Source organism: Pristiophorus japonicus, chromosome 10 (genome assembly GCF_044704955.1).
Source record: "Pristiophorus japonicus isolate sPriJap1 chromosome 10, sPriJap1.hap1, whole genome shotgun sequence".
In the NCBI taxonomy this organism is placed as follows: domain Eukaryota; kingdom Metazoa; phylum Chordata; class Chondrichthyes; family Pristiophoridae; genus Pristiophorus; species Pristiophorus japonicus.
In genome coordinates, this window is record NC_091986.1 from 59,641,725 (window position 1) to 59,661,420 (window position 19,696).

A 19,696-nucleotide genomic window follows, 5' to 3' on the forward strand; every position below is an offset into this window, starting at 1 on the left:
GGGAAGGTGCAACGAGACCTGGGTGTCATGGTACATCAGTCATTGAAGGTTGGCATGCAGGTACAGCAGGCGGTTAAGAAAGCAAATGGCATGTTGGCCTTCATAGCGAGGGGATTTGAGTACAGGGGCAGGGAGGTGTTGCTACAGTTGTACAGGGCCTTGGTGAGGCCACACCTGGAGTATTGTGTACAGTTTTGGTCTCCTAACTTGAGGAAGGACATACTTGCTGTTGAGGGAGTGCAGCGAAGATTCACCAGACTGATTCCCGGGATGGTGGGACTGACCTATCAAGAAAGACTGAATCAACTGGGCTTGTATTCACTGGAGTTCAGAAGAGTGAGAGGGGACCTCATAGAAACGTTTAAAATTCTGACGGGTTTGGACAGGTTGGATGCAGGAAGAATGTTCCCAATGTTGGGGAAGTCCAGAACCAGGGGTCACAGTCTAAGGATAAGGGGTAAGCCATTTAGGACCGAGATAAGGAGAAACTTCTTCACCCAGAGAGTGGTGAACCTGTGGAATTCTCTACCACAGGAAGTAGTTGAGGCCAATTCACTAAATATATTCAAAAGGGAGTTAGATGAAGTCCTTACTACTCGGGGGATCAAGGGGTATGGCGTGAAAGCAGGAAGTGGGTACTGAAGTTTCATGTTAGCCATGAACTCGTTGAATGGCGGTGCAGGCTAGAAGGGCTGAATGGCCTGCTCCTGCACCTATTTTCTATGTTTCTAAAACAGAAAATGTTGGCGATGCACAAAGACTCCAGCAAGATTTGAAAGAGAGAGACAAGTGAACATTTCAGATACAACTTTTCATCACCCCCTTATCTATGTGAAACCCAGGAGGCTTTTGCAGAATTTTTTTTAAAGTAGGTGCTGACTGTAGAGGAATAATGCAAGTTTGGTTAGTCATTTGGTTTTCTGTCACCTGACACCCAGTTACTTCCTTTTTGATCAGAACAGAGATTGTTATCAGTTGTGCGTTTGACTCCTCTGAAAATGGATGTTATATTCTGTCTTCTTATATGTCAGTTCCTCAGCACAAATGGTAAGTTTCCAAACATTCTTTGTTTCTAACACTTAAAACATTCAGATATTAAAGAGAGCAAAGTTTTCTGGCTACATCGATGGGTAGTTTAATTCTTTTATCTGATGAAGCCTAGATTTTAGTTTGAACAATCCCTTCTGTAGCGTAGATATCAGTTGCACTGGTAACCTTTATCATTTGAATAAAATGCACTTTGCAACAACAATTTGTGAATGGAATGTATGCAATAGTCTAATTATTTTTACATTGATCTAAGATTCTTATCAGCAATTACCAGACAATAGACAGGTTCAGTGATCTGTTTATAGCAATCACACTTGGCACTAATGCCAGCTGTGGCTCAGTTGATAGCACTGTCAACTTCTGAGTTACTGAAAGTTGTGAGTTCAGATCCCACTCCAGAGACTTCAGCCTAAAAACCTGGGCTGTACTCACGGAGTGCTGCACTTTTAGAGATGCTGTCATTCAGATGAGACCCTGCCTGCTTTCTCAGGTAGAAGTCTATTTCGAAAAAGAGCAAGGGAGTTATCCCTGGTGATCTGGCAAATATTTAATCTATCTAATATTTAACATCTAAAACATAGTATATGGTCATTATCACATTGATGTTTGTGGGAGCTTGCTGTGCACAATTTGGCTGCTGTGTCTCCTATATTACAACAGTGAATACTTAATTGGCTGTAAAGTGCTTTGAGACATCCGGTGGTCGTGAAAGGCACTATATGAATGCAAGTATTTATTTTTACTGTTCTGATAGCATCTGCCTGAGTAGAAGTAGAGAGTGAGATGATTGGAAGGACAATTCCATTCAAAAAGTAAAACCAAAGATGGCATTGGGAGTAAAATTCCAACTTTAAAAGTCTTCGACAGGCAGATAAATAGTAAACAGGTAGTGAGAGGAGGGGTTTGGCCGATTAGGGACCAAAAAGGAGAGCTTCGCATGGAGGCAGAGGGCATGGCTTAGGTACTAAATAAGTACTTTGCATCTGTGATTAGCAAGGAAGAAGATGCTGCCAAAGTTATACTGAAAAAGGTGGATGACATAAAAATTGATAAAAAGGAGGTACTAGAAAGACTGGCTGTACTTAAAGTAGATACATCACCAGGACCAGATGGGATGCATCCTAGGATGCTGAGGGATGTAAAGATGAAGATTGCGGAAGTACTGGCCATAATCTTCCAATTCTCCCTGGATACAGGAGAGGTGCCAGAGGACTCGAGATTTGCAAATGTTACACACCTTTGTTCAAAAAAGGATGTAAGGATAAACCCAGCAAGTACAGTCTAGTCAGTTTAACCATGGAAGTGGGGAAGCTTTTAGAAAGTTAACAGTCACTTGGACAGTGTGGATTAATTAAGGAAAACCAGTATGGATTTGTTAAAGGCAAATCGTGTTTAACTAACTTGAGTGAGTTTTTTGATGAAGTAACAGAGAAGGTTGATGAGGTCAATGCAGTTGATGTGGAGTACATAGACTTTCAAAAGGTGTTTGATAAAGTGCCACATAATAGGATTGCCAGCAAAGTTGAAGCCCATGGAATAAAAGGGATAGGCACAGAGTGCAGGCCCGAGAGCGGAGGAGGTAGTGGACCTGGGCGAGATCTGAGCGGGAGCAGAGTGAGATCAGCAGCAACTCAACAGAGGCAGAATTCGAAAGTGTGACATCAGAAAAGAAAAAGTGACTTTGGCACAAGGGAAGGAGCTGATTGGTGAGTAGCTGATCAGTGTTTTTTTTAGTTTTAAGTTTATTTTTGCAAGGTTAGGTCTTAGTCTATTAAATAGAGGCATAGCAGAGCAGCTCAGTCCTGTGGAATGCACATCCTGTGCCATGTGAGAAGTCCTGGACGCTTCTCATGGCCGAGATGACCACGTGTACAGAAAGTGTCACCAGCTACGGCAGCTCGAGATCCGTGTTTTGGAGCTGGGGTAGGTGGGACCAATACAAACTGGATGGTCTGCACCTGGGGATGACCGGAACCAGTGTCCTTGGGGGAGTGTTTGCTAGAGCTGTTGGGGAAGAGTTAAACTAATATGGCAGGGAGATGGGAACCTATGCAGGGAGGCAGAGGGAAATAAAAGGGAGACAGAAGCAAAAGATAGAAAGGAGAATAGTAAAAGTGAAGGGCAGAGAAACCCAAGGCAAAAAATAGAAAGGGCCACATTACAGCAAAATTCTAAAAGGGCAAAGTGTGTTAAAAAGACAAGCCTGAAGGCTCTGTGCCTCAATGCGAGGAGTATTCGAAATAACGTGGACGAATTAACTGCAGAGATAGCAGTTAATGGATATGATGTAATTGGCATCACAGAGACATGGCTCCAGGATGACCAAGGCTGGGAAGTCAACATCCAGGAGTATTCAACATTTAGGAAGGATAGACAGAAAGGAAAAGGAGGCGGGATGGCGTTACTGGTTAAAGAGGAAATTAATGCACTAGTAATGAACGACATTGGCTTGAATGGTGTGAAATCGGTATGGGTGGAGCTACAGAATACCAAAGGGCAGAAAACGCTGGTGGGAGTTGTGTACAGACCACCAAACAGTAGTAATGAGGATGGGGACAGCATCAAACAAGAAATAAGGATTGTGTGCAATAAAGATACAGCAGTTATCATGCGAGACTTTAATTTACATATAGATTGGGCTAACCAAATTGGTAGCAAAGCGGTGGAGGAGCATTTCCTGGAGTGTATTAGGGATGGTTTTTTTGACCAATATGTCGAGGAACCAACTAGAGAGCTGGCCATCCTCGACTGGGTGATGTGTAATGAGAAGGGACTAATTATCAATCTTGTTGTGCGAGGCCCCTTGGGGAAGAGTGGCCATAATATGGTAGAATTCTTTATTAAGATGGAGAGTGACATAGTTATTTCAGAAACTAGGGTCCTGAACTTAAGGAAAGGTAACTTCGATGGTTTGAGGCGTGAATTGGCGAGAATAGACTGGCAAATGATACTTAAAGGGTTGACGGTGGATAGGCAATGGCAAACATTTAAAGATCACATGGATGAACTTCAGCAATTGTACATCCCTGTCTGGAATGAAAATAAAATGGGGAAGATGGCTCAACCGTGGCTAACAAGGGAAATTAAGGATAGTGTTAAATCCAAGGAAGAGGCAGAAAATTGGCCAGAAAAAGCAGCAAACCTGAGGACGGGGAGAAATTTAGAATTCAGCAGAGGACCGACAAAGGGTTTAATTAAGAGGGGCAAAATAGAGTACGAGAAGAAGCTTACCGGGAACATAAAAACTGACTGTAAAAGCTTCTACAGATATGTGAAGAGAAATTGATGGGGTTGAAGGCCGATAAATCCCCGGTGCCTGATAGTCTGCATCCCAGAGTACTTAAGGAAGTGGCCCTAGAAATAGTGGATTCATTGGTGATTATTTTCCAACAGTCTATCGACTCGGGATCAGTTCCTATGGACTGGAGGATAGCTAATGTAATACCATTTTTTAAAAAGGGAGGGAGAGAGAAAACGGGTAATTATAGACTGGTTAGCCTGACATCAGTGGTGGGGAAAATGTTGGAATCAATTATTAAGGATGAAATAGCAGCGCATTTGGAAAGCAGTGACAGGATCGGTCCAAGTCAGCATGGATTTATGAAGGGGAAATCACGCTTGACAAATCTTCTGGAATTTTTTGAAGATCTAACTACTGGAGTGGACAAGGGAGAACCAGTGGATGTAGTGTATTTGGACTTTCAAAAGGCTTTTGACAAGGTCCCACACAAGAGATTGGTGTGCAAAATCAAAGCACATGGTATTGGGGGTAATATACTGACATGGATAGTTAACTGGTTGACAGACAGGAAGCAGAGAGTTGGGATAAACAGGTCCTTTTCAGAATGGCAGGCAGTGACTACTGAAGTGCCGCAGGGCTCAGTGCTGGGACCCCAGCTCTTTACAATATACATCAATGATTTGGATGAAGGAATTGAGTGTAATATCTCCAAGTTTGCAGTTGACACTAAACTGGGTGGTGATGTGAGCTGTGAGGGGGACGCTAAGAGGCTGCAGGGTGACTTAGACAGGTTAGGTGAGTGGGCAAATGCATGGCAGATGCAGTATAATGTGGATAAATGTGAGGTTATCCACTTTGGGGGCAAAAGCACAAAGACAGAATATTATCTGAATGGTGGCAGACTAGGAAAAGGGGAGGTGCAACGAGATCTGGCTGTCATGGTTCATCAGTCATTGAAAGGTGCCATACAGGTATAGCAGGCGGTGAAGAAGGCAAATGGTATGTTGGCGTTCATAGCTCGGGGATTTGAGTATAGGAGCAGAGAGGTCTTACTGCAGTTGTACATGGCCTTGGTGAGGCCTCACCTGGAATATTGTGTTCAGTTTTGGTCTCCTCATCTGAGGAAGGACGTTCTTGCTATTGAGGAAGTGCAGCGAATGTTCACCAGACTGATTCCCAGGATGGCTGGACTGACATATGCGGAGAGACTGGATCAAATGGGCCTTTATACTTTGGAGTTTAGAAGGATGAGAGGGGATCTCATAGAAACTTGCAAGATTCTGACGGGACGGGACAGGTTAGATATAGGTAGATTGTTCCCGATGTTGGGGAAGTCCAGAACCGGGGGACACAGTCTTAGGATAAGGGGTAGGCCATTTTGGACTGAGATGGGGAGAAACTTCTTCACTCAGAGAGTTGTTAACCTGTGGAATTCCCTGTCGCAGAGAGTTGTTGATGCCAGTTCATTGGATATGTTGAAAAGGGAGTTAGATATGGCCCTTACTGCTAGGGGGATTGAGGGGTATGGAGAGAAAGCAGGAAAGGGGTACTGAGGGAATGATCAGCCATGATCTTATCGAATGGTGGTGCAGGCTTGAAGGGCCGAATGGGCTACTCCTCCACCTATTTTCTATGTTTCTATGTCTATGTTTCTATATTTCAGATACCTCACCAGCCATGATCGGTCCTTTGGGCAGCACATGGGCGGGCGGGAGTCTTCACCAATTTCGGTCCCATAGATTTTAGCAAGGCTTTTGACAAGGTCCCACATGATAGGCTGATCAGAAAAGTATAAGCCCATGGGATCCAAGGGAGAGTGGAAAATTGGATCCAAAATTGGCTCAGTGGCTGAAGGAAAGTGTAATGCTCTTGAAAAGAAGATGGTGGTGAGCCACCTTCTTGAACCACTGCAGTCCCTGTGGTGAAGGTACACCCACAGTGCTGTCAGGGAAGGGCGTTCTGTGATATATTCTTTACAACATCACAATCCTTGTCACATGATCATTTTATTAGCTACAGCTATAGTTGCATTACCGCAGTAGTCAACTAGGTGAAGCTGCAGTCCACTAGGATGAGCTCTATATTATACTGCTCCCTCCTTAATGAAAAAGTAATCTTAAAAAAATAATCATCATACATAACTTGCATGGTTATACGCAACAAAATCAAACTTACTAATCAAACTCAACCACTGGTTTTCTGTCTCAAAGAGAATACCTTCGCTCTTGAACAGAACCTTCCAAACATGGTGTGGAACTCAGACTCATTCTAGGCTGAGCCTGAGGAGAGTTTTTCTCCAAGGGCAACCCTTGATCTATATTTTGACTCTCTACAACTTCAGATTGTTTGTCTGCCTGACTCGGACTCACACTTAAATTATGAGTTTCTCTTGGACTTTTTTCTAGTGTATCTGATGTAAGATTTGCTATTGGTACTCCACTTGTAACAAGTCTAACTGATTCATCAGAAGTAATCAAATTATCCCAACTTTCAAATCCTTCCATACCTGTAGGTAAAATATGATCAATGTGAACAAACCTAAACTTTCCATGATCAAACATCTTGACCAAATGTGTGCAAGGACCACATATCTTCACTACTCTTCCTGGTAACCACTTTAACCATTTATGGTGATAGTTCTTCACTCCAACCTTCTGATTCAATTTCACACTTCTCTCTCTTAGTCTGCCTCTATCATGATTCTCTTTCTGTCTTAATTGCTTCTTTTCTACTGACAGTGCCAGTTTGGCTTTAACAACGAGAACCTATTTTGTGGCTGTCGTTTGAGAAACAACTCTGCTGGTGTTCTACCAGTAGATTCATGAGGAGTATTACGATAAGTAATCAGAAAATTTGCTAGTTTGTGGTCCAACGACATCTGCCATTTCCTTGGATGTGGATCCAACATTTGCTTGATGAGGGCATGTTTAAAATTTGTAATTTGAGCTCTGCTGCACCATTTGAAGCAGGGTGGTACAGTGGAACCTTGGTATGTTTCACACCATTTCTGCTCATGAACTGTGCAAATTCTTCTGAACAAAAATGCAGCCCATTATCAGACACAATTTTTTCTGGTAGGCCATATGAAGAAAACAATCTTCGCAACTTACCTAATGTTTTACTTGTTATTTTCCACATCGGGAACACCTCTACTCATCTTGAATGGCTATCAATCACAATGAACAATTGTTGTCCTCTAGCTCAGAAAAATCTATATGTAACTTTTGCCACAACCTAAGAGGCTATTTCCATGATGGCGGTTTCTTACTTACCGATTGACATGTTATACACTGACTAACGATGCACTCGGTATCTTTATCCAGACTTGGCCACCTTAAGTAACTCCGTGCAAAACTCTTGGTCAAACACATTCCCAGGTGTTTGTCATGAAGAGCTTCTAACATTTGGACCTGAACTTATTTGGAATAACTAGTCTTGCACCCTGCATGATGCAATCTTTATCCACTGATAATGCATTTCTATGAATAAAGTATGGATAAATATCTTTCTATGATACCTGGTTTGGCCAGCCATCTGCTAGGTAAGCATAGACATAACTGGGTAATGTTTGATTGCTCTACCAATCTCTTCTACCTTAGAGATAATGTCCTCAGTCTTTTGAGTTCTTGCTCAACTTTCTACTTGAGTGTGTATGGTACAGGATGTGGCTTTCAGTAAACTGGTCTAGCATCCTTCTGCACTCTGACACTCACCTTGAAGCCTTGGATTGGACTGTTTCGCAGAACACATTCAGAAACTGTTTGGCATCATCCTTCAGTGATCCAAACCAATTTCTACTCATTAAGACAGGCTTGTCTCCTGCCACTGCTAAGAGAGGCAAGCTCTGAAACTGATCCTTATATTTCATCAGTACGGTGATACAACCTACCGAGTAGCCTCATAGAAACATAGAAATCTACAATGCAGGAGGCCATTTCAGCCCATCACGTCAGTGTCGGCTGCCAAAGACGTACACGGCCTTCGGTCACTAGCTATATATAAACCTATGAACAATGAACCATGGTGGAAAGGTGAAGAGCATCCGGCCCAACCAGTCCACCCCACACAACTGCGATACCCCATGCATCGCAACATTCTACACTCCATCCCAACCGGAGCTATGCGATCTCCTGGAAGAGGCAAAAAACCAGATTTAAAAACCCAGGTCAATTGGGGAAAAAAAATGGGAAAATTCCTCTCCGACCCATCCAGCCGATCGAAACTCGTCCAGGAGATCACCCTGGCTGTATTTGATTCCCTGCAGTACTTACCATCATATCTGCACCAGTAAACAAGAGGGTATCCAGTCTAATCCCACTTACCAGCTCTAGATTTGTAACCCTGCAGGTTACGGCACTTCAAGTGCCCATCCAAGCATCTTGTAAATGTGGTGAGGGTTTCTGCATCCACCACCCTTCCTGGCAGTGTGTTCCAGACCCCCACAATTCGCTGTGCGAAGAAGCCTCACCTCGAATCCCCTCTGAACCTTCCACCAACCACCTTAAAACTATGCCCCCTCGTAATTGATCCCTTCACCAAGGGAAATCGGCCCTTGTTGTCCACCATATCCAGACCCCTCAAAAATTTATACACCTCAATGAGGTCTCCTCTCAGCCTCCTCTGTACCAATGAGAACAAACCCAGCCTATCCAATCTGTCCTCATAGATAAGATTCTCCATTCCAGGCAGCATCCTAGTAAGTCTCCTCTGCACCCTCTCGAGTGCAATCACATAATCCTATAATACGATGACCAGAACTGCATGCAGTACTCCAGCTGTGTCCTAAGCAGTGTATTATACAATTTAAGCATAATCTCCCTGCTCATGTATTCTATGCCTCAGACCCAGTACTGAGCCCTAGGGAACCCCATTGGAAACATCCCTCCAGTCACAAAAACATCCATCATCCATAACCCTTTGCTTTCTACCTCTAAGCCAATTTTGGATCCAAGTTGCCACTTTGCCCTGGATCCAATGGCTTTAACTTTCGTGACCAGTCTACCATGTGGGACCTTAACAAAAGATTTGCTAAAGATCATATACACTACATTGTATGCACTACCCTAATCAACCATCCTGGTCACCCCCTCAAAAATTTCAATCAGGTTAGTCAAACATGATCTTCCCTTAATAAATCAGTGCTGACTATCCCCAATTCATCCTTGCGTTTCTAAAGGTAGATTTATCCTGTCTTTCAGAATTTTTTCCAATAATTTTCCCACCACTGATGTTAGGCTGACAGGCCTGTAAATACTTGGCCTATCCCTTTCTCCCTTCTTAAACAAGGGTACCATATTAGCTGTCCTCCGGCACCATGCCCAAATCCAAAGAGGATTGCAAAATGATGGTCAAGGCCTCTGCTATTTCCTCTTTTACTTCGCCTAAAAGCCTAGGATGCATTTCATCCGGGCCTGGGGCTTATCTACTTTCAAAGCTGCTAAACCCCCTAATACCTCCTCTCTCATTATGTTTATTTCATGCAGAATTTCATACTCCTCCTCGATAGCAGTATATGCATTGCCCCTTTCCTTTGTGAAAACAGGCGCAAGGTATTCATTAAGAACCATACCAACATCTTCCGCCTCCACACAAAGAGTACCCTCATGGTCTCTAATCGGCCCTACCCTTTCTTTATTTATCCTCTTGCTCTTAATATATTTATAGAACATCTTTGGGTTTTCCTTAATTTTGCTTGCCAAGAACTTTTCATGCTCTCAGTTAACATTCCTAATATCCTTTTTAATTTTATCTCTGAGCTTTCTATATTCCTCCAAAGATTCTACTGTATTTAGCTGTTGGTATATGTCATAAGTTTCCCTTTTTTTCTTTATCCTCCCCTGTAAGTCCCTAGACATCCAGTGGGCTCTAGAAATGTTATTTTTTAAAGGAACATGTTTGGCCTGAGCCCTCCGGATCTCCTTCTTGAATATCTCCCAGTGTTCCGACACTGATTTTCATACAGGTAGCTGTTTCCAGTCCACTGTGTCCAAATCACACCTCAACTATTCCCCAATTTGGGACTTTTATTCCTGGTCTATCCTTGTCCTTATCCATAACTAACTTTAACCTGACTGAATTATGGTCACTGGCACCCAAGTGCTCTCCCACTGATATCCTTTCCACCTGCCCAGCTTCATTACCCAAAACTAAATCCAAAATCACCCCCTCTCATGTTGGGTTTGTTACATACTGACTAAAAAAGTTCTCTTAAATGCATATTAAGATTTCCACACCCTCTATACCCTTCACACTATATTTGTCCCAATCAATATTAGGATAGTTAAAATCCCCTACTATTACCGCCCTATGGTTTTTGGACGTCACAGAAATTGGCCTACATATTTGCTCCTCTATCTCCCTCCCACTATTTTGGATCTATAATACATGCCCAGCAGTGTGATCAGCCCTTGTTTAGCCTCGCAGTTATATCTTCGCCTTTCCATCGAAAAATCTCGTAAGTTGCCGAGATATAATGATTCCGGTACTACGCTTATGGATGCACCAGTGTCGATTTCCATGGGTAACCTGGTTCTTGCAACGTCTACTTGGATGACGATACTTCAAGAATCGCTGTTAGATACCCTCGTGCTCCTAATGACGCGTATCTCCAGAATCTCCTCATCCTGTTGCTTCTCTTCAATGCTATATGTAGCATTTGGCGATTTCTACAAGTATAATTGAATCTTTGTTTACTCTTCAGTCGGCATGCCTTTGCAAGATGCCCAGTTTTCTTGCAGTAGAAATACCATGGACTAGACCTTCAGCATATCATCACCCATTTATCACCCAACTAGCGCCCATATAAATGCTGAGATGCAGGCTATCGACCATTTTTGCTAAAAGGTGGAAACGAGCGCCCGGTTATCGTCCACTTATTGTCGGCCCAACTTTCGGCACACATGAATGTGCTGCATCGTCCGGCCTAAGTTTAAAAAAAATATGACGTCTTCCGTGTGCAAGGCCGAGAATAGTGCTGAAAATGGAAACTTGCGCACAATTCGCCCAGATGATCGCTGACCACAACTTTCGACATTTTGCCCATATTTCGCCGAAATGATCGCTGGTTGAAAAAGTCGCTGAAAAAAGCTGCACTCACCTGACCTTAAGTTGGCATAACTCGACAGTACTCGGCATTACGGATGCCATTTTGAAAATCAGAGGATCTGTACTGAAAGGCTGCTTCAAGTGCTTATGAGGAGAACCAATTTGTGATTGATTTTCAGGACCTTTTTGACTCTTGCCAATCATCTAATCATGTTTGTTTCTGTTGAGAACAAATTAAGGGCATTTATAGCGATTTATAATGATGGGGCCTGTAATTTCTCAACCAGTATTGGCCACTAATCACATCCTGCAGACTGGAGATCGGAGAAGGTATATTGAAAAGCATTATGTGCCCAATCAAAGAGATGGCAGACTGCTGCGGAGGAGGAGACATTACACCCAACGCATTTACAGGGAAAAGTGATCATACCTGTACTTGTCCAATAACACGAGTGTTAGGAGGCTGTGCTTCCAAAAGGAGGTCATCAGTGAGATATGCCAGCTAATGAAGGCAGATCTGCAGCCTACCAGCACCATCAGGGCCGCACTGTCCGTTGAGGTTAAGGTTACTGCGGCACTTTTCTTCTACGCATCAGGCTCCTTTAAGGCATCAGCTGGCGACATTTGTGGTATCTCTCAACATACCACACATTGCTCCATTCGAAGCCCTTTACGCACATAGGATGGACTTTATAAACTTCCCTATGACCAGGGAGGCACAGACTGAGAGGGCTTTGGGTTTCTCGTGAAAACAAGCTTCCCCAAGGTGCAGGGAGCAATAGACTGTACATACATCGCCCTGCGAGCACTTTTATAGGATGCAGAGGTATTTCAGAACCGAAAGGGATACCACTCCCTGAATGTGCAGCTCATTATCAACTACAAGCAAATAATCATCGCAGTAAACGCAAATTTTCAGAGAGCATCCATGATGCACACATCTTGCGTGAGAGCACTGTTTCTGACCTGTTTAAGAGTCAGCCACAAGGTCATGGTTGAATACTGGAGGATAAAGGATTGGCCTTGTCAGCTGGCTCATGACCCCCCTGCGTAAGCCCCAGATGGAAGCCGAGAAGCGATACAATGAAAACCATATAGCTACAAGCAATGTCGTCGAAAAGACAATTGGAGTACTTAAGCAGCACTTCAGATGCCTGGACCACTCAGGAGGCAACCTACAATACCACCCTGAGCAGGTCGCTGAGTTTATTGTGGTGTGCTGCATATTGCATAACCTAGCTATGAGGAAAGGACAGCAATTGTCAGATGGGACTATCGGTCCACCTCAGGAGAGAGGGGAGGCAGAAGAGGAGGACAAGGAGGAGGATGACAAGGACCTCGGGGAGGACAATTAGCCTGCCGATGAACCCATGCCCACACACGGCCCCCCCCTCACCCCACAAGACTGGAAAAGCTCCGTGGATAGTTGCGCAGCTGGAAAACTCTTGCGTCAGCAGCTCATAAATGAACGCCTTGCGTGAAATACATTGGTGACAGTTATAGTTGCCTTACGTTTCATCTTTGCCTGGCCTGGCCATGGCCATTGTTTTCAACCATTGTATTGATGTTTTACCTTACGTTATTAGAAGACACTTCAGGACAATTGTAAAGGTTAAATAAAAATATTTAATAGTTAAACACAAATCTGAGAATTTTCACAACAAACATATATAACAACCCCCCCCCGCCCCCGCTCACCCTCCGCTCAACCCCGAACATTCAACAATATTTTTAACATAACAATAATATAACAGTGAACATTTAACAAAAATATATTTTTAACAAGAAGTAACAACTATATACAACACCCCCCGCTCCCTACCTGCAGCCACACTTCCCTCCTGAACCTTGACCCCCCCTTCTGATAAACCCCCGTTTCAATCCCCGACTAATGGGGCCAAAATGTCTTGCAGCAGGGGACCTCAAGGCATGCTGCTGTTGGTGGGGGAGGGGTGACATTGGCAGAATCTCCTCAGTGGCTGGAGGAGAAGACGTTTCGGAAGAAACGTCTTCCGAGTAAGAAGGAAGTTCTTCCTCCTGACTTGTATCTGTCCTGGTGCTTGGTGGGATGGCACCTTGGGGTGCAATGCTGTCTCCCGGCACTATCACATGCAGCAAGGCATGGACAGCATCTGTCGTTTGGCCCATTGCCACAACTATCCACTCTATGCCCTCCATTATTCATATAGACATTGTGGCAATGTTTCCGGTCAATCGCCTGGAGGAGCTCTCGACCTATGTCGACCCTCGCCCTTGACAGTGCTACCATGTCCTCGTTAGGATCTTCCCATCGCAGTGCGTGCCTACCTCACCCACTCAACCTCCGTTGGGCACTGCATGCCTTGGAGTCACCTGCTGCAAGCCGCTTGGCCCCGCTACTTCATCCGCCGATGAGGACGTGGCCACAGGTACAACAGATGACAATTGGTCATCTTCCTCCTCCTCAGTAGTCTCCTCTGGACCCATGGTGATGACCACCTGCAACGGCACACGCGTTCGTGGAGGGCCTCCCTTTGCGCCCCGGGAGTCTCATGACCTACAAAACATAATTGAGGTTATTAGAATAGAAAGGTGGACATGAGAATGATTGCGCTACGCTGGTATACAAGGAGCAACACTACTGCAATAAATGTGAACGAGAGATGTTACATATGATTACATCAAATGGTTGTACATCTATGGAAATCTCTGCCCCAGTGAGGTTGGGTCATTGAATATATTTAAGGCGGAGATGGGCAGATGTTTGAGCAATAAGGGAGTAAAGGGTTATGGGGAGAGGGCAGGCAGGTGGAGCTGAGTCCATGATCAGATCAGCCATGATCTTATTGAATGGCGGAGTAGGCTCCAGGGGTCAAATGGCCTGCTCCTGCTCCTATTTCTTCTGTTCTTATGTTGTTAACCTGAGAGTAGTACAGAAGCTGCATGCATAACATGACATCATTAATATATTATAATGAAATCCCATTATATTACTTTAAATTACCGCTGGTTTACACTGCTTTACACATTACTCATGTGGTGCAACAACTGGATCTGCACCACCACTGGTGGCAGAGCGTCTATGGCTGCCCACTAGTGCTGCAGCACTTTCCTCCAAGTCAGTCAGGGTCTGTATATCAGCAGGGCCTCCTCCAGTGGGCCTCTGCTCCGCCCGATACTATGATATCTTCCTCTGCAAATGTGACAAGAGCATGGCATAAGCTAATTGACTAGGTACTATTACGGAAAGACAACAGATTCTAATGTTAAATGCTAATACGGTTTGTATTCACAATGGATGCATGGTTATAACATCTACGTTTAGAGAAAATATTTAATAATATCGTGTTTGGGAACTAATGCTTGACACCAAACATCTCACGTACAATCTCCAGGAAGGGCCCCATCCACGGGCCGTTGCATTTGCCGCCCGTGGGGAGGTAAGTGGTTTATTTGATCCGATGGAGGTTCCCGGGGTGGGGGGGGGGGGGGCGGGAATCAGGACCGCTGGTGAGCTCGCCAATGACGGAAGTGTAATGGGAGGGAGCACCGTGTCCATGGGCTATGCTCAGAGATCTCTGTGTGGCCGGAGCTAATATCCCAAAGTATCCCAGGGCAGACAGTGAGTCAGGGCAGCTCTCCCCCAGTCCAGGCTGGGTCACTGTGTGACTGACAGCAGCCAGAGAGACTGACACACTCTGGGTAAAGGTGACCGGACCCCTCAGTGCTCAGTCGTGCCCCATCCACCAATTTTATCCAAAAGGAGATGGTGCCCAAATTAGACTTACAGGTTCCGACCCCAGTCCAAATCTTAGCAGGGAAGCTACGCAAGATTACCCAGCTTCATTAAATCTGGCAGATTTACATATTCAGTGGATCATTATAATTTAAAATCTATTTAATACTTACTCTTGCGGAAGCAACCAGGCTGTTCCACCTCTTGCGGCACTGGTCGGACTCACGCCTATCGTGGGACACTGAGGGTGATCTTGCCCCATTTTTCTGATACATCCGGGGTGGAGGTTTCCCACGCTCACCCTAGGTTAATTGCCCCCACCGTGTCTCGATTTCATTGACCAATGTGTCATTTGCTTCGTCAGAGAAGGGTTTTGCCCTCCTCCCTGCAACCTCCTGCAGACTCTCTCCCATCCTCGTGTGACATCTCCATAATTTTTACCTTTTTAAAGATTTACAGCAATCTTTTTACTTTATATCTAACTCCTGCACAACTACAGCACTTGAAAAATCAGCAATCCTTCACTCCTTCATAAAAGCTCTTCTCTCTCTCCACAACAAACACACTCTCTCCTTCCCTTTGTCTTCTGAGCATGTGCAGATGACCCCTGACCTCCCAAATCGTGGGAAAAGTTATTTGCTAAAAAAAAGCACATACGCAGAACGGCTGTTGCTATGGACGCCAGCCTTGCACGACGGAATACATTGCAAAGGCCCATTTCACATCGCTAAGGCTATCGGCCAAAATAAGAAGCTGAAACTAGCGGTCATAAAAATGGGCGATAGCAATCTTAGTGGAAAGTCTAGCCCTATGCCTTCACATATATACAACTTTGAATAATGTTTTGTCCCAGGTACCGATAGCATGACTTCAATACACTGTTACCTTGGCCAGTTGCTGAGACCTTGGGGCCCAACTGCCTTTTACTTTTGACCTGCAGGCGATTCATCTCGGTTGTCTGATGACTGGAAATGGTGCAAAATTCTCAGGAGTATTGGTCTGCCATTTCCATTGGCATAGCTGTCTGACAAGCTAAATCAAAAGTCAAGTTAGGGGTTATCAACAACTTTCTAGTGATTGCTTCATCTTTGATCCCACAAACAAAGCGGTCACGCAATGCTCGGTCCTGAAAGTTTCCGAAATTACAGTGAATTTTTTAAAGCTACAATGTATTCACTGATACTCTTCTCATGTAATTGATCTTGTACTCCAAAACAATAACTTTCAGCAATTTCAGGGGCTCAGGACTGTAGTGCTGTTCTAACCTGATTAGAATCTCCATCAGTGGCATATCCTTTGGCCTGATGGGAACAAGCCAATTTTTCATACACCTCGGGGCCTGGTTCAGTCAGGAAAATAGCCTGTTTTTTTTCTTGCACTACCCAGTTACGGTTATCATCATCGAGAACTTCAATGATACTTTTCGCGGTGAAAACCATTTCTGGCTGCTCCACATATGCTCTGAAAGTCTCTCGGTCACGATTGAACTTACCCAAGTGCCCTATTATTCCCATAGGCGCAGCCATCTGGAATCCAAGTTCAGCCAAGTATGCTTGAAATGTACCTTGGATTTGTAGCTGTGCTGCAAAACAAAGAACTTCTCAAAGTCTCTCTGTTTGGTTGGATGATCCACCAACAAAATTTTCAGTTAGGGAATCCAATTATCCTATCTTCATCGTCAATGTGATATATTCCTTACGACATCACAAACACACAGACTACAAGATGGCTCTACAGGAACTTGTCACATGACCTTGTCACATGATCCTTTTATTATATACATCAATAGTTGCATTACCACAGTAGTCCACTAGGTGAAGCAATAGTCCATTAGGGGGAGCTCTATATTACAAGTTACAGGATTTTGACCCAGCGACAATGAAAGAACAGCGATATACTTCCAAATCAGGTGGTGTGTGACTTGGAGGGGAACACGGAGATGGTAATGTTCCCATGCGCCTGTTGCCCTTGACCTTCGAGGTGGTAGAGGTCACGGGTTTGGGAGGTGTTGCCGTAGAACCTTAGCGAGTTGTTGCAATGCATCTTGTAGATGGTACACACTGTAGCCACGTTACATCGGTGATGGAGGGAGTGACTGTTTAATGCCAATTAAGTAGGCTGCTTTGTCCTGGATGGTGCCAAGCTTCTTGAGTGTTGTTGGAGCTGCACTCATCCAGACAAATGGAGAATATTTCATCACACTTCTGACTTGTGCTTTGTAGATGGTGGAAAGGCTTTGGGGAGTCAGGAGGCGAGACATTCACTGCAAAATACCCAGCCTGACTTGCTCTTGTTGCCATGGTATTTATGTGGCTGGTCCAGTTAAGTTTCTGGTCAATGGTGACCCGCCCAGGATGTTGATGGAGGGGGATTCAGCAATGGTATTGCCATTGAATATCAAACGGCGGTGATTAGACTCTCGCTGTTGGAGATTGTCATTGCCTGGCACGCGCTTGTGTGGCGTGAATGTTACGTGCCACTTATCAGCCCAAGCCTGAATGTCGTCAAGGTCTTACTGCATGCGGGCATGGACTGCTCCATTATCTGAGGAGTTACGAATGGCACTGAACACTGTGCAGTCATCAGCGAACTACCCACTTCTGACCACTTCTGAACATCATTGTTGAAGCAGCTGAAGATGTTTGGGCCTAGGATACTGCCGTGAGGAACTCCTGCAGCGATGGCCTTGGCTGTGATCATTGACCTCCAACCATTACAACGATCTTCCTTTGTAGGTATGATTCCAGCCAGTAGAGAGTTTTCCCCCTGATTCTCATTGACTTCAGTTTTACCAGGGCTCCTTGATGCCACACTTGGTCAAATGCTGCTTTGATGTCAAAGGCAGTCACTCTCACCTCTGGAATTCAACTCTTTTGTCCATGTTTGGAACAAGGCTGTAATGAGGTCTGGAACTGAATGGTTCTGGCAGAACTCAAACTGTGCATCGGTGAGCAGGTTATTGGTGAATAAGTAAATGAAGGAAAAGAATTTGCAGGGCCAAGAGAAAGGGCGGGGGAGTGGGACTAGTTGAAGTGCTCTTGCAGAGAGCCGGCATGGGCTTAATGGGCCAAATGGCCTCCTTCAGTGCTGTAACCATTCTATGATTCTTCTTGTCATACTTTTAGCCAATGGATTACCATGAGATTAAAACGTAAAATCCTGCTTTGTACTCACTCCTTCCTTCTGACTAAAGTTACTAACACCATGAATTTCATTCTCTGTTTATTCCTTTACTGATTCTCATCAGGAAGAAGTCCAAAAATGTTATCCATTATTTTGTTAAGAATGATACATCTTTTACAGGATTTTGTCTTCTTTTTTGGGTCCCTTTCTGTGTGCCATCGTATGTTGAGAAAATGTTAACCTCCAGTCGTCTTCTTTCTTATGGTAGTAGCAAAGCAAATCAAATGTCAGATACCCAGGCCAAAGCTGTAACAGCATGGATATCTTGAAGGTTCCCTGCGAATTCCCTCTGAGGGCAGTGCTCAATGATGTGCTCCAGGGTCTGATTAGGAGCTCCACAGTCGCATGATGGGGATGCTTTAATTGTCCATCTATGGAGTAGGTGGCAGCATCAACCATGATCTGTTCTGAGGCGGTTGATGGTTGTCCACTGTTTGTGAGAAAGGTTTGATCCTTCAGGTTGTACTCTGTGGTCCTCTATAAGGAATCTATTCCATATGTCACAGTTTTTCCAAGCATTTTGCCATTGGTTATCGAGGCTGAGGGGAGATCGCTGAAGGGCTTTGGTGACAGTCCAAAATGGCCATCTAAATATGAGACGGGTTGATGGTAGGTTGTTCAAGTTGGCCTGGATCAGTAGGTCTTTTCTGGTGTAGCGGTATTATTCTCTGGAGACTGAATATTCGCGGCCTAGGTGTGGTGGTGCGATGTTTGCAAGCAAGGGCAGCCAAGTTGTTGGTGCATAAAAGCATACCCGTGATAATTCTCATAGTAGAATTCAGCTGGATATCAATGGATTTGACATGCAAACTTGATAGCCATGCCAGAGAGCAGTTCTGCACTGTAGAGTACACCAGGTCAGTGCTGCCGTAAAGAGGGTTTGAGCGTCTGCTCCCCATATGGATCCGGCAAGTTTCTGGATCAAGTTGGCCCTACTCTTTAGTTTCTTCCTAAGGTTCTGGAGTTGACAGGGTGTGATTAAGTGTGACTCCTAAATAGGAGGATTTTTTGACATGGTTTACCTCTGCGCTAAAAAAGGAGACTTTTAAAGCTTGGTTTACTTGATGGGCATTGAGGTGGATTGTTGAGGTATCGGTCTTTTGCAGGTTTGGCCGAAGTGCCATCGGCGGAAGTCGGTCTCTATTCTCTGTAAATCATTAGTCAGGGTCTCTTCGGTGATGGACAGATTCATGTTGTGCGTGGCCAAGGCAATGTCATCAGCGTATACGAACTTGCAGGACTCTGATTCTGGCAGGTCACTGGTGTAAATGTTGAATAACATGGGTGCCAGGACAGAACCTGTGGGAGTCCATTGTTCAATATCCCATACCTGTTCTTTTGGGTGCCAGAGTACACACAGAAGCGTCGGTTGATAATCATGGAGTTGAGAAGATGGATCATTGTACTGTAAGATAAAATGGTGGAGAGCTTGAAAAGCAGTCCATGTGTCCATACTGTGTCAT

At 44.5% G+C, this 19,696-nt stretch overlaps 1 protein-coding gene across 1 annotated transcript in view; it reads left to right on the forward strand.

Annotated features, from left to right (window-relative positions):
* Positions 1-987: 987 nt before the first annotated feature.
* Positions 988-19,696, forward strand: part of LOC139274591 (uncharacterized) — a gene marked incomplete at its 3' end in the record, with an annotated part of 80,792 nt that continues 62,083 nt past the window's right edge. Inside the window, exon 1 of the mRNA XM_070891271.1 lies at positions 988-1,047. Within this exon, the coding sequence (XP_070747372.1) occupies positions 999-1,047 (49 nt within the window). The remainder of the gene's footprint in view (positions 1,048-19,696) is intronic.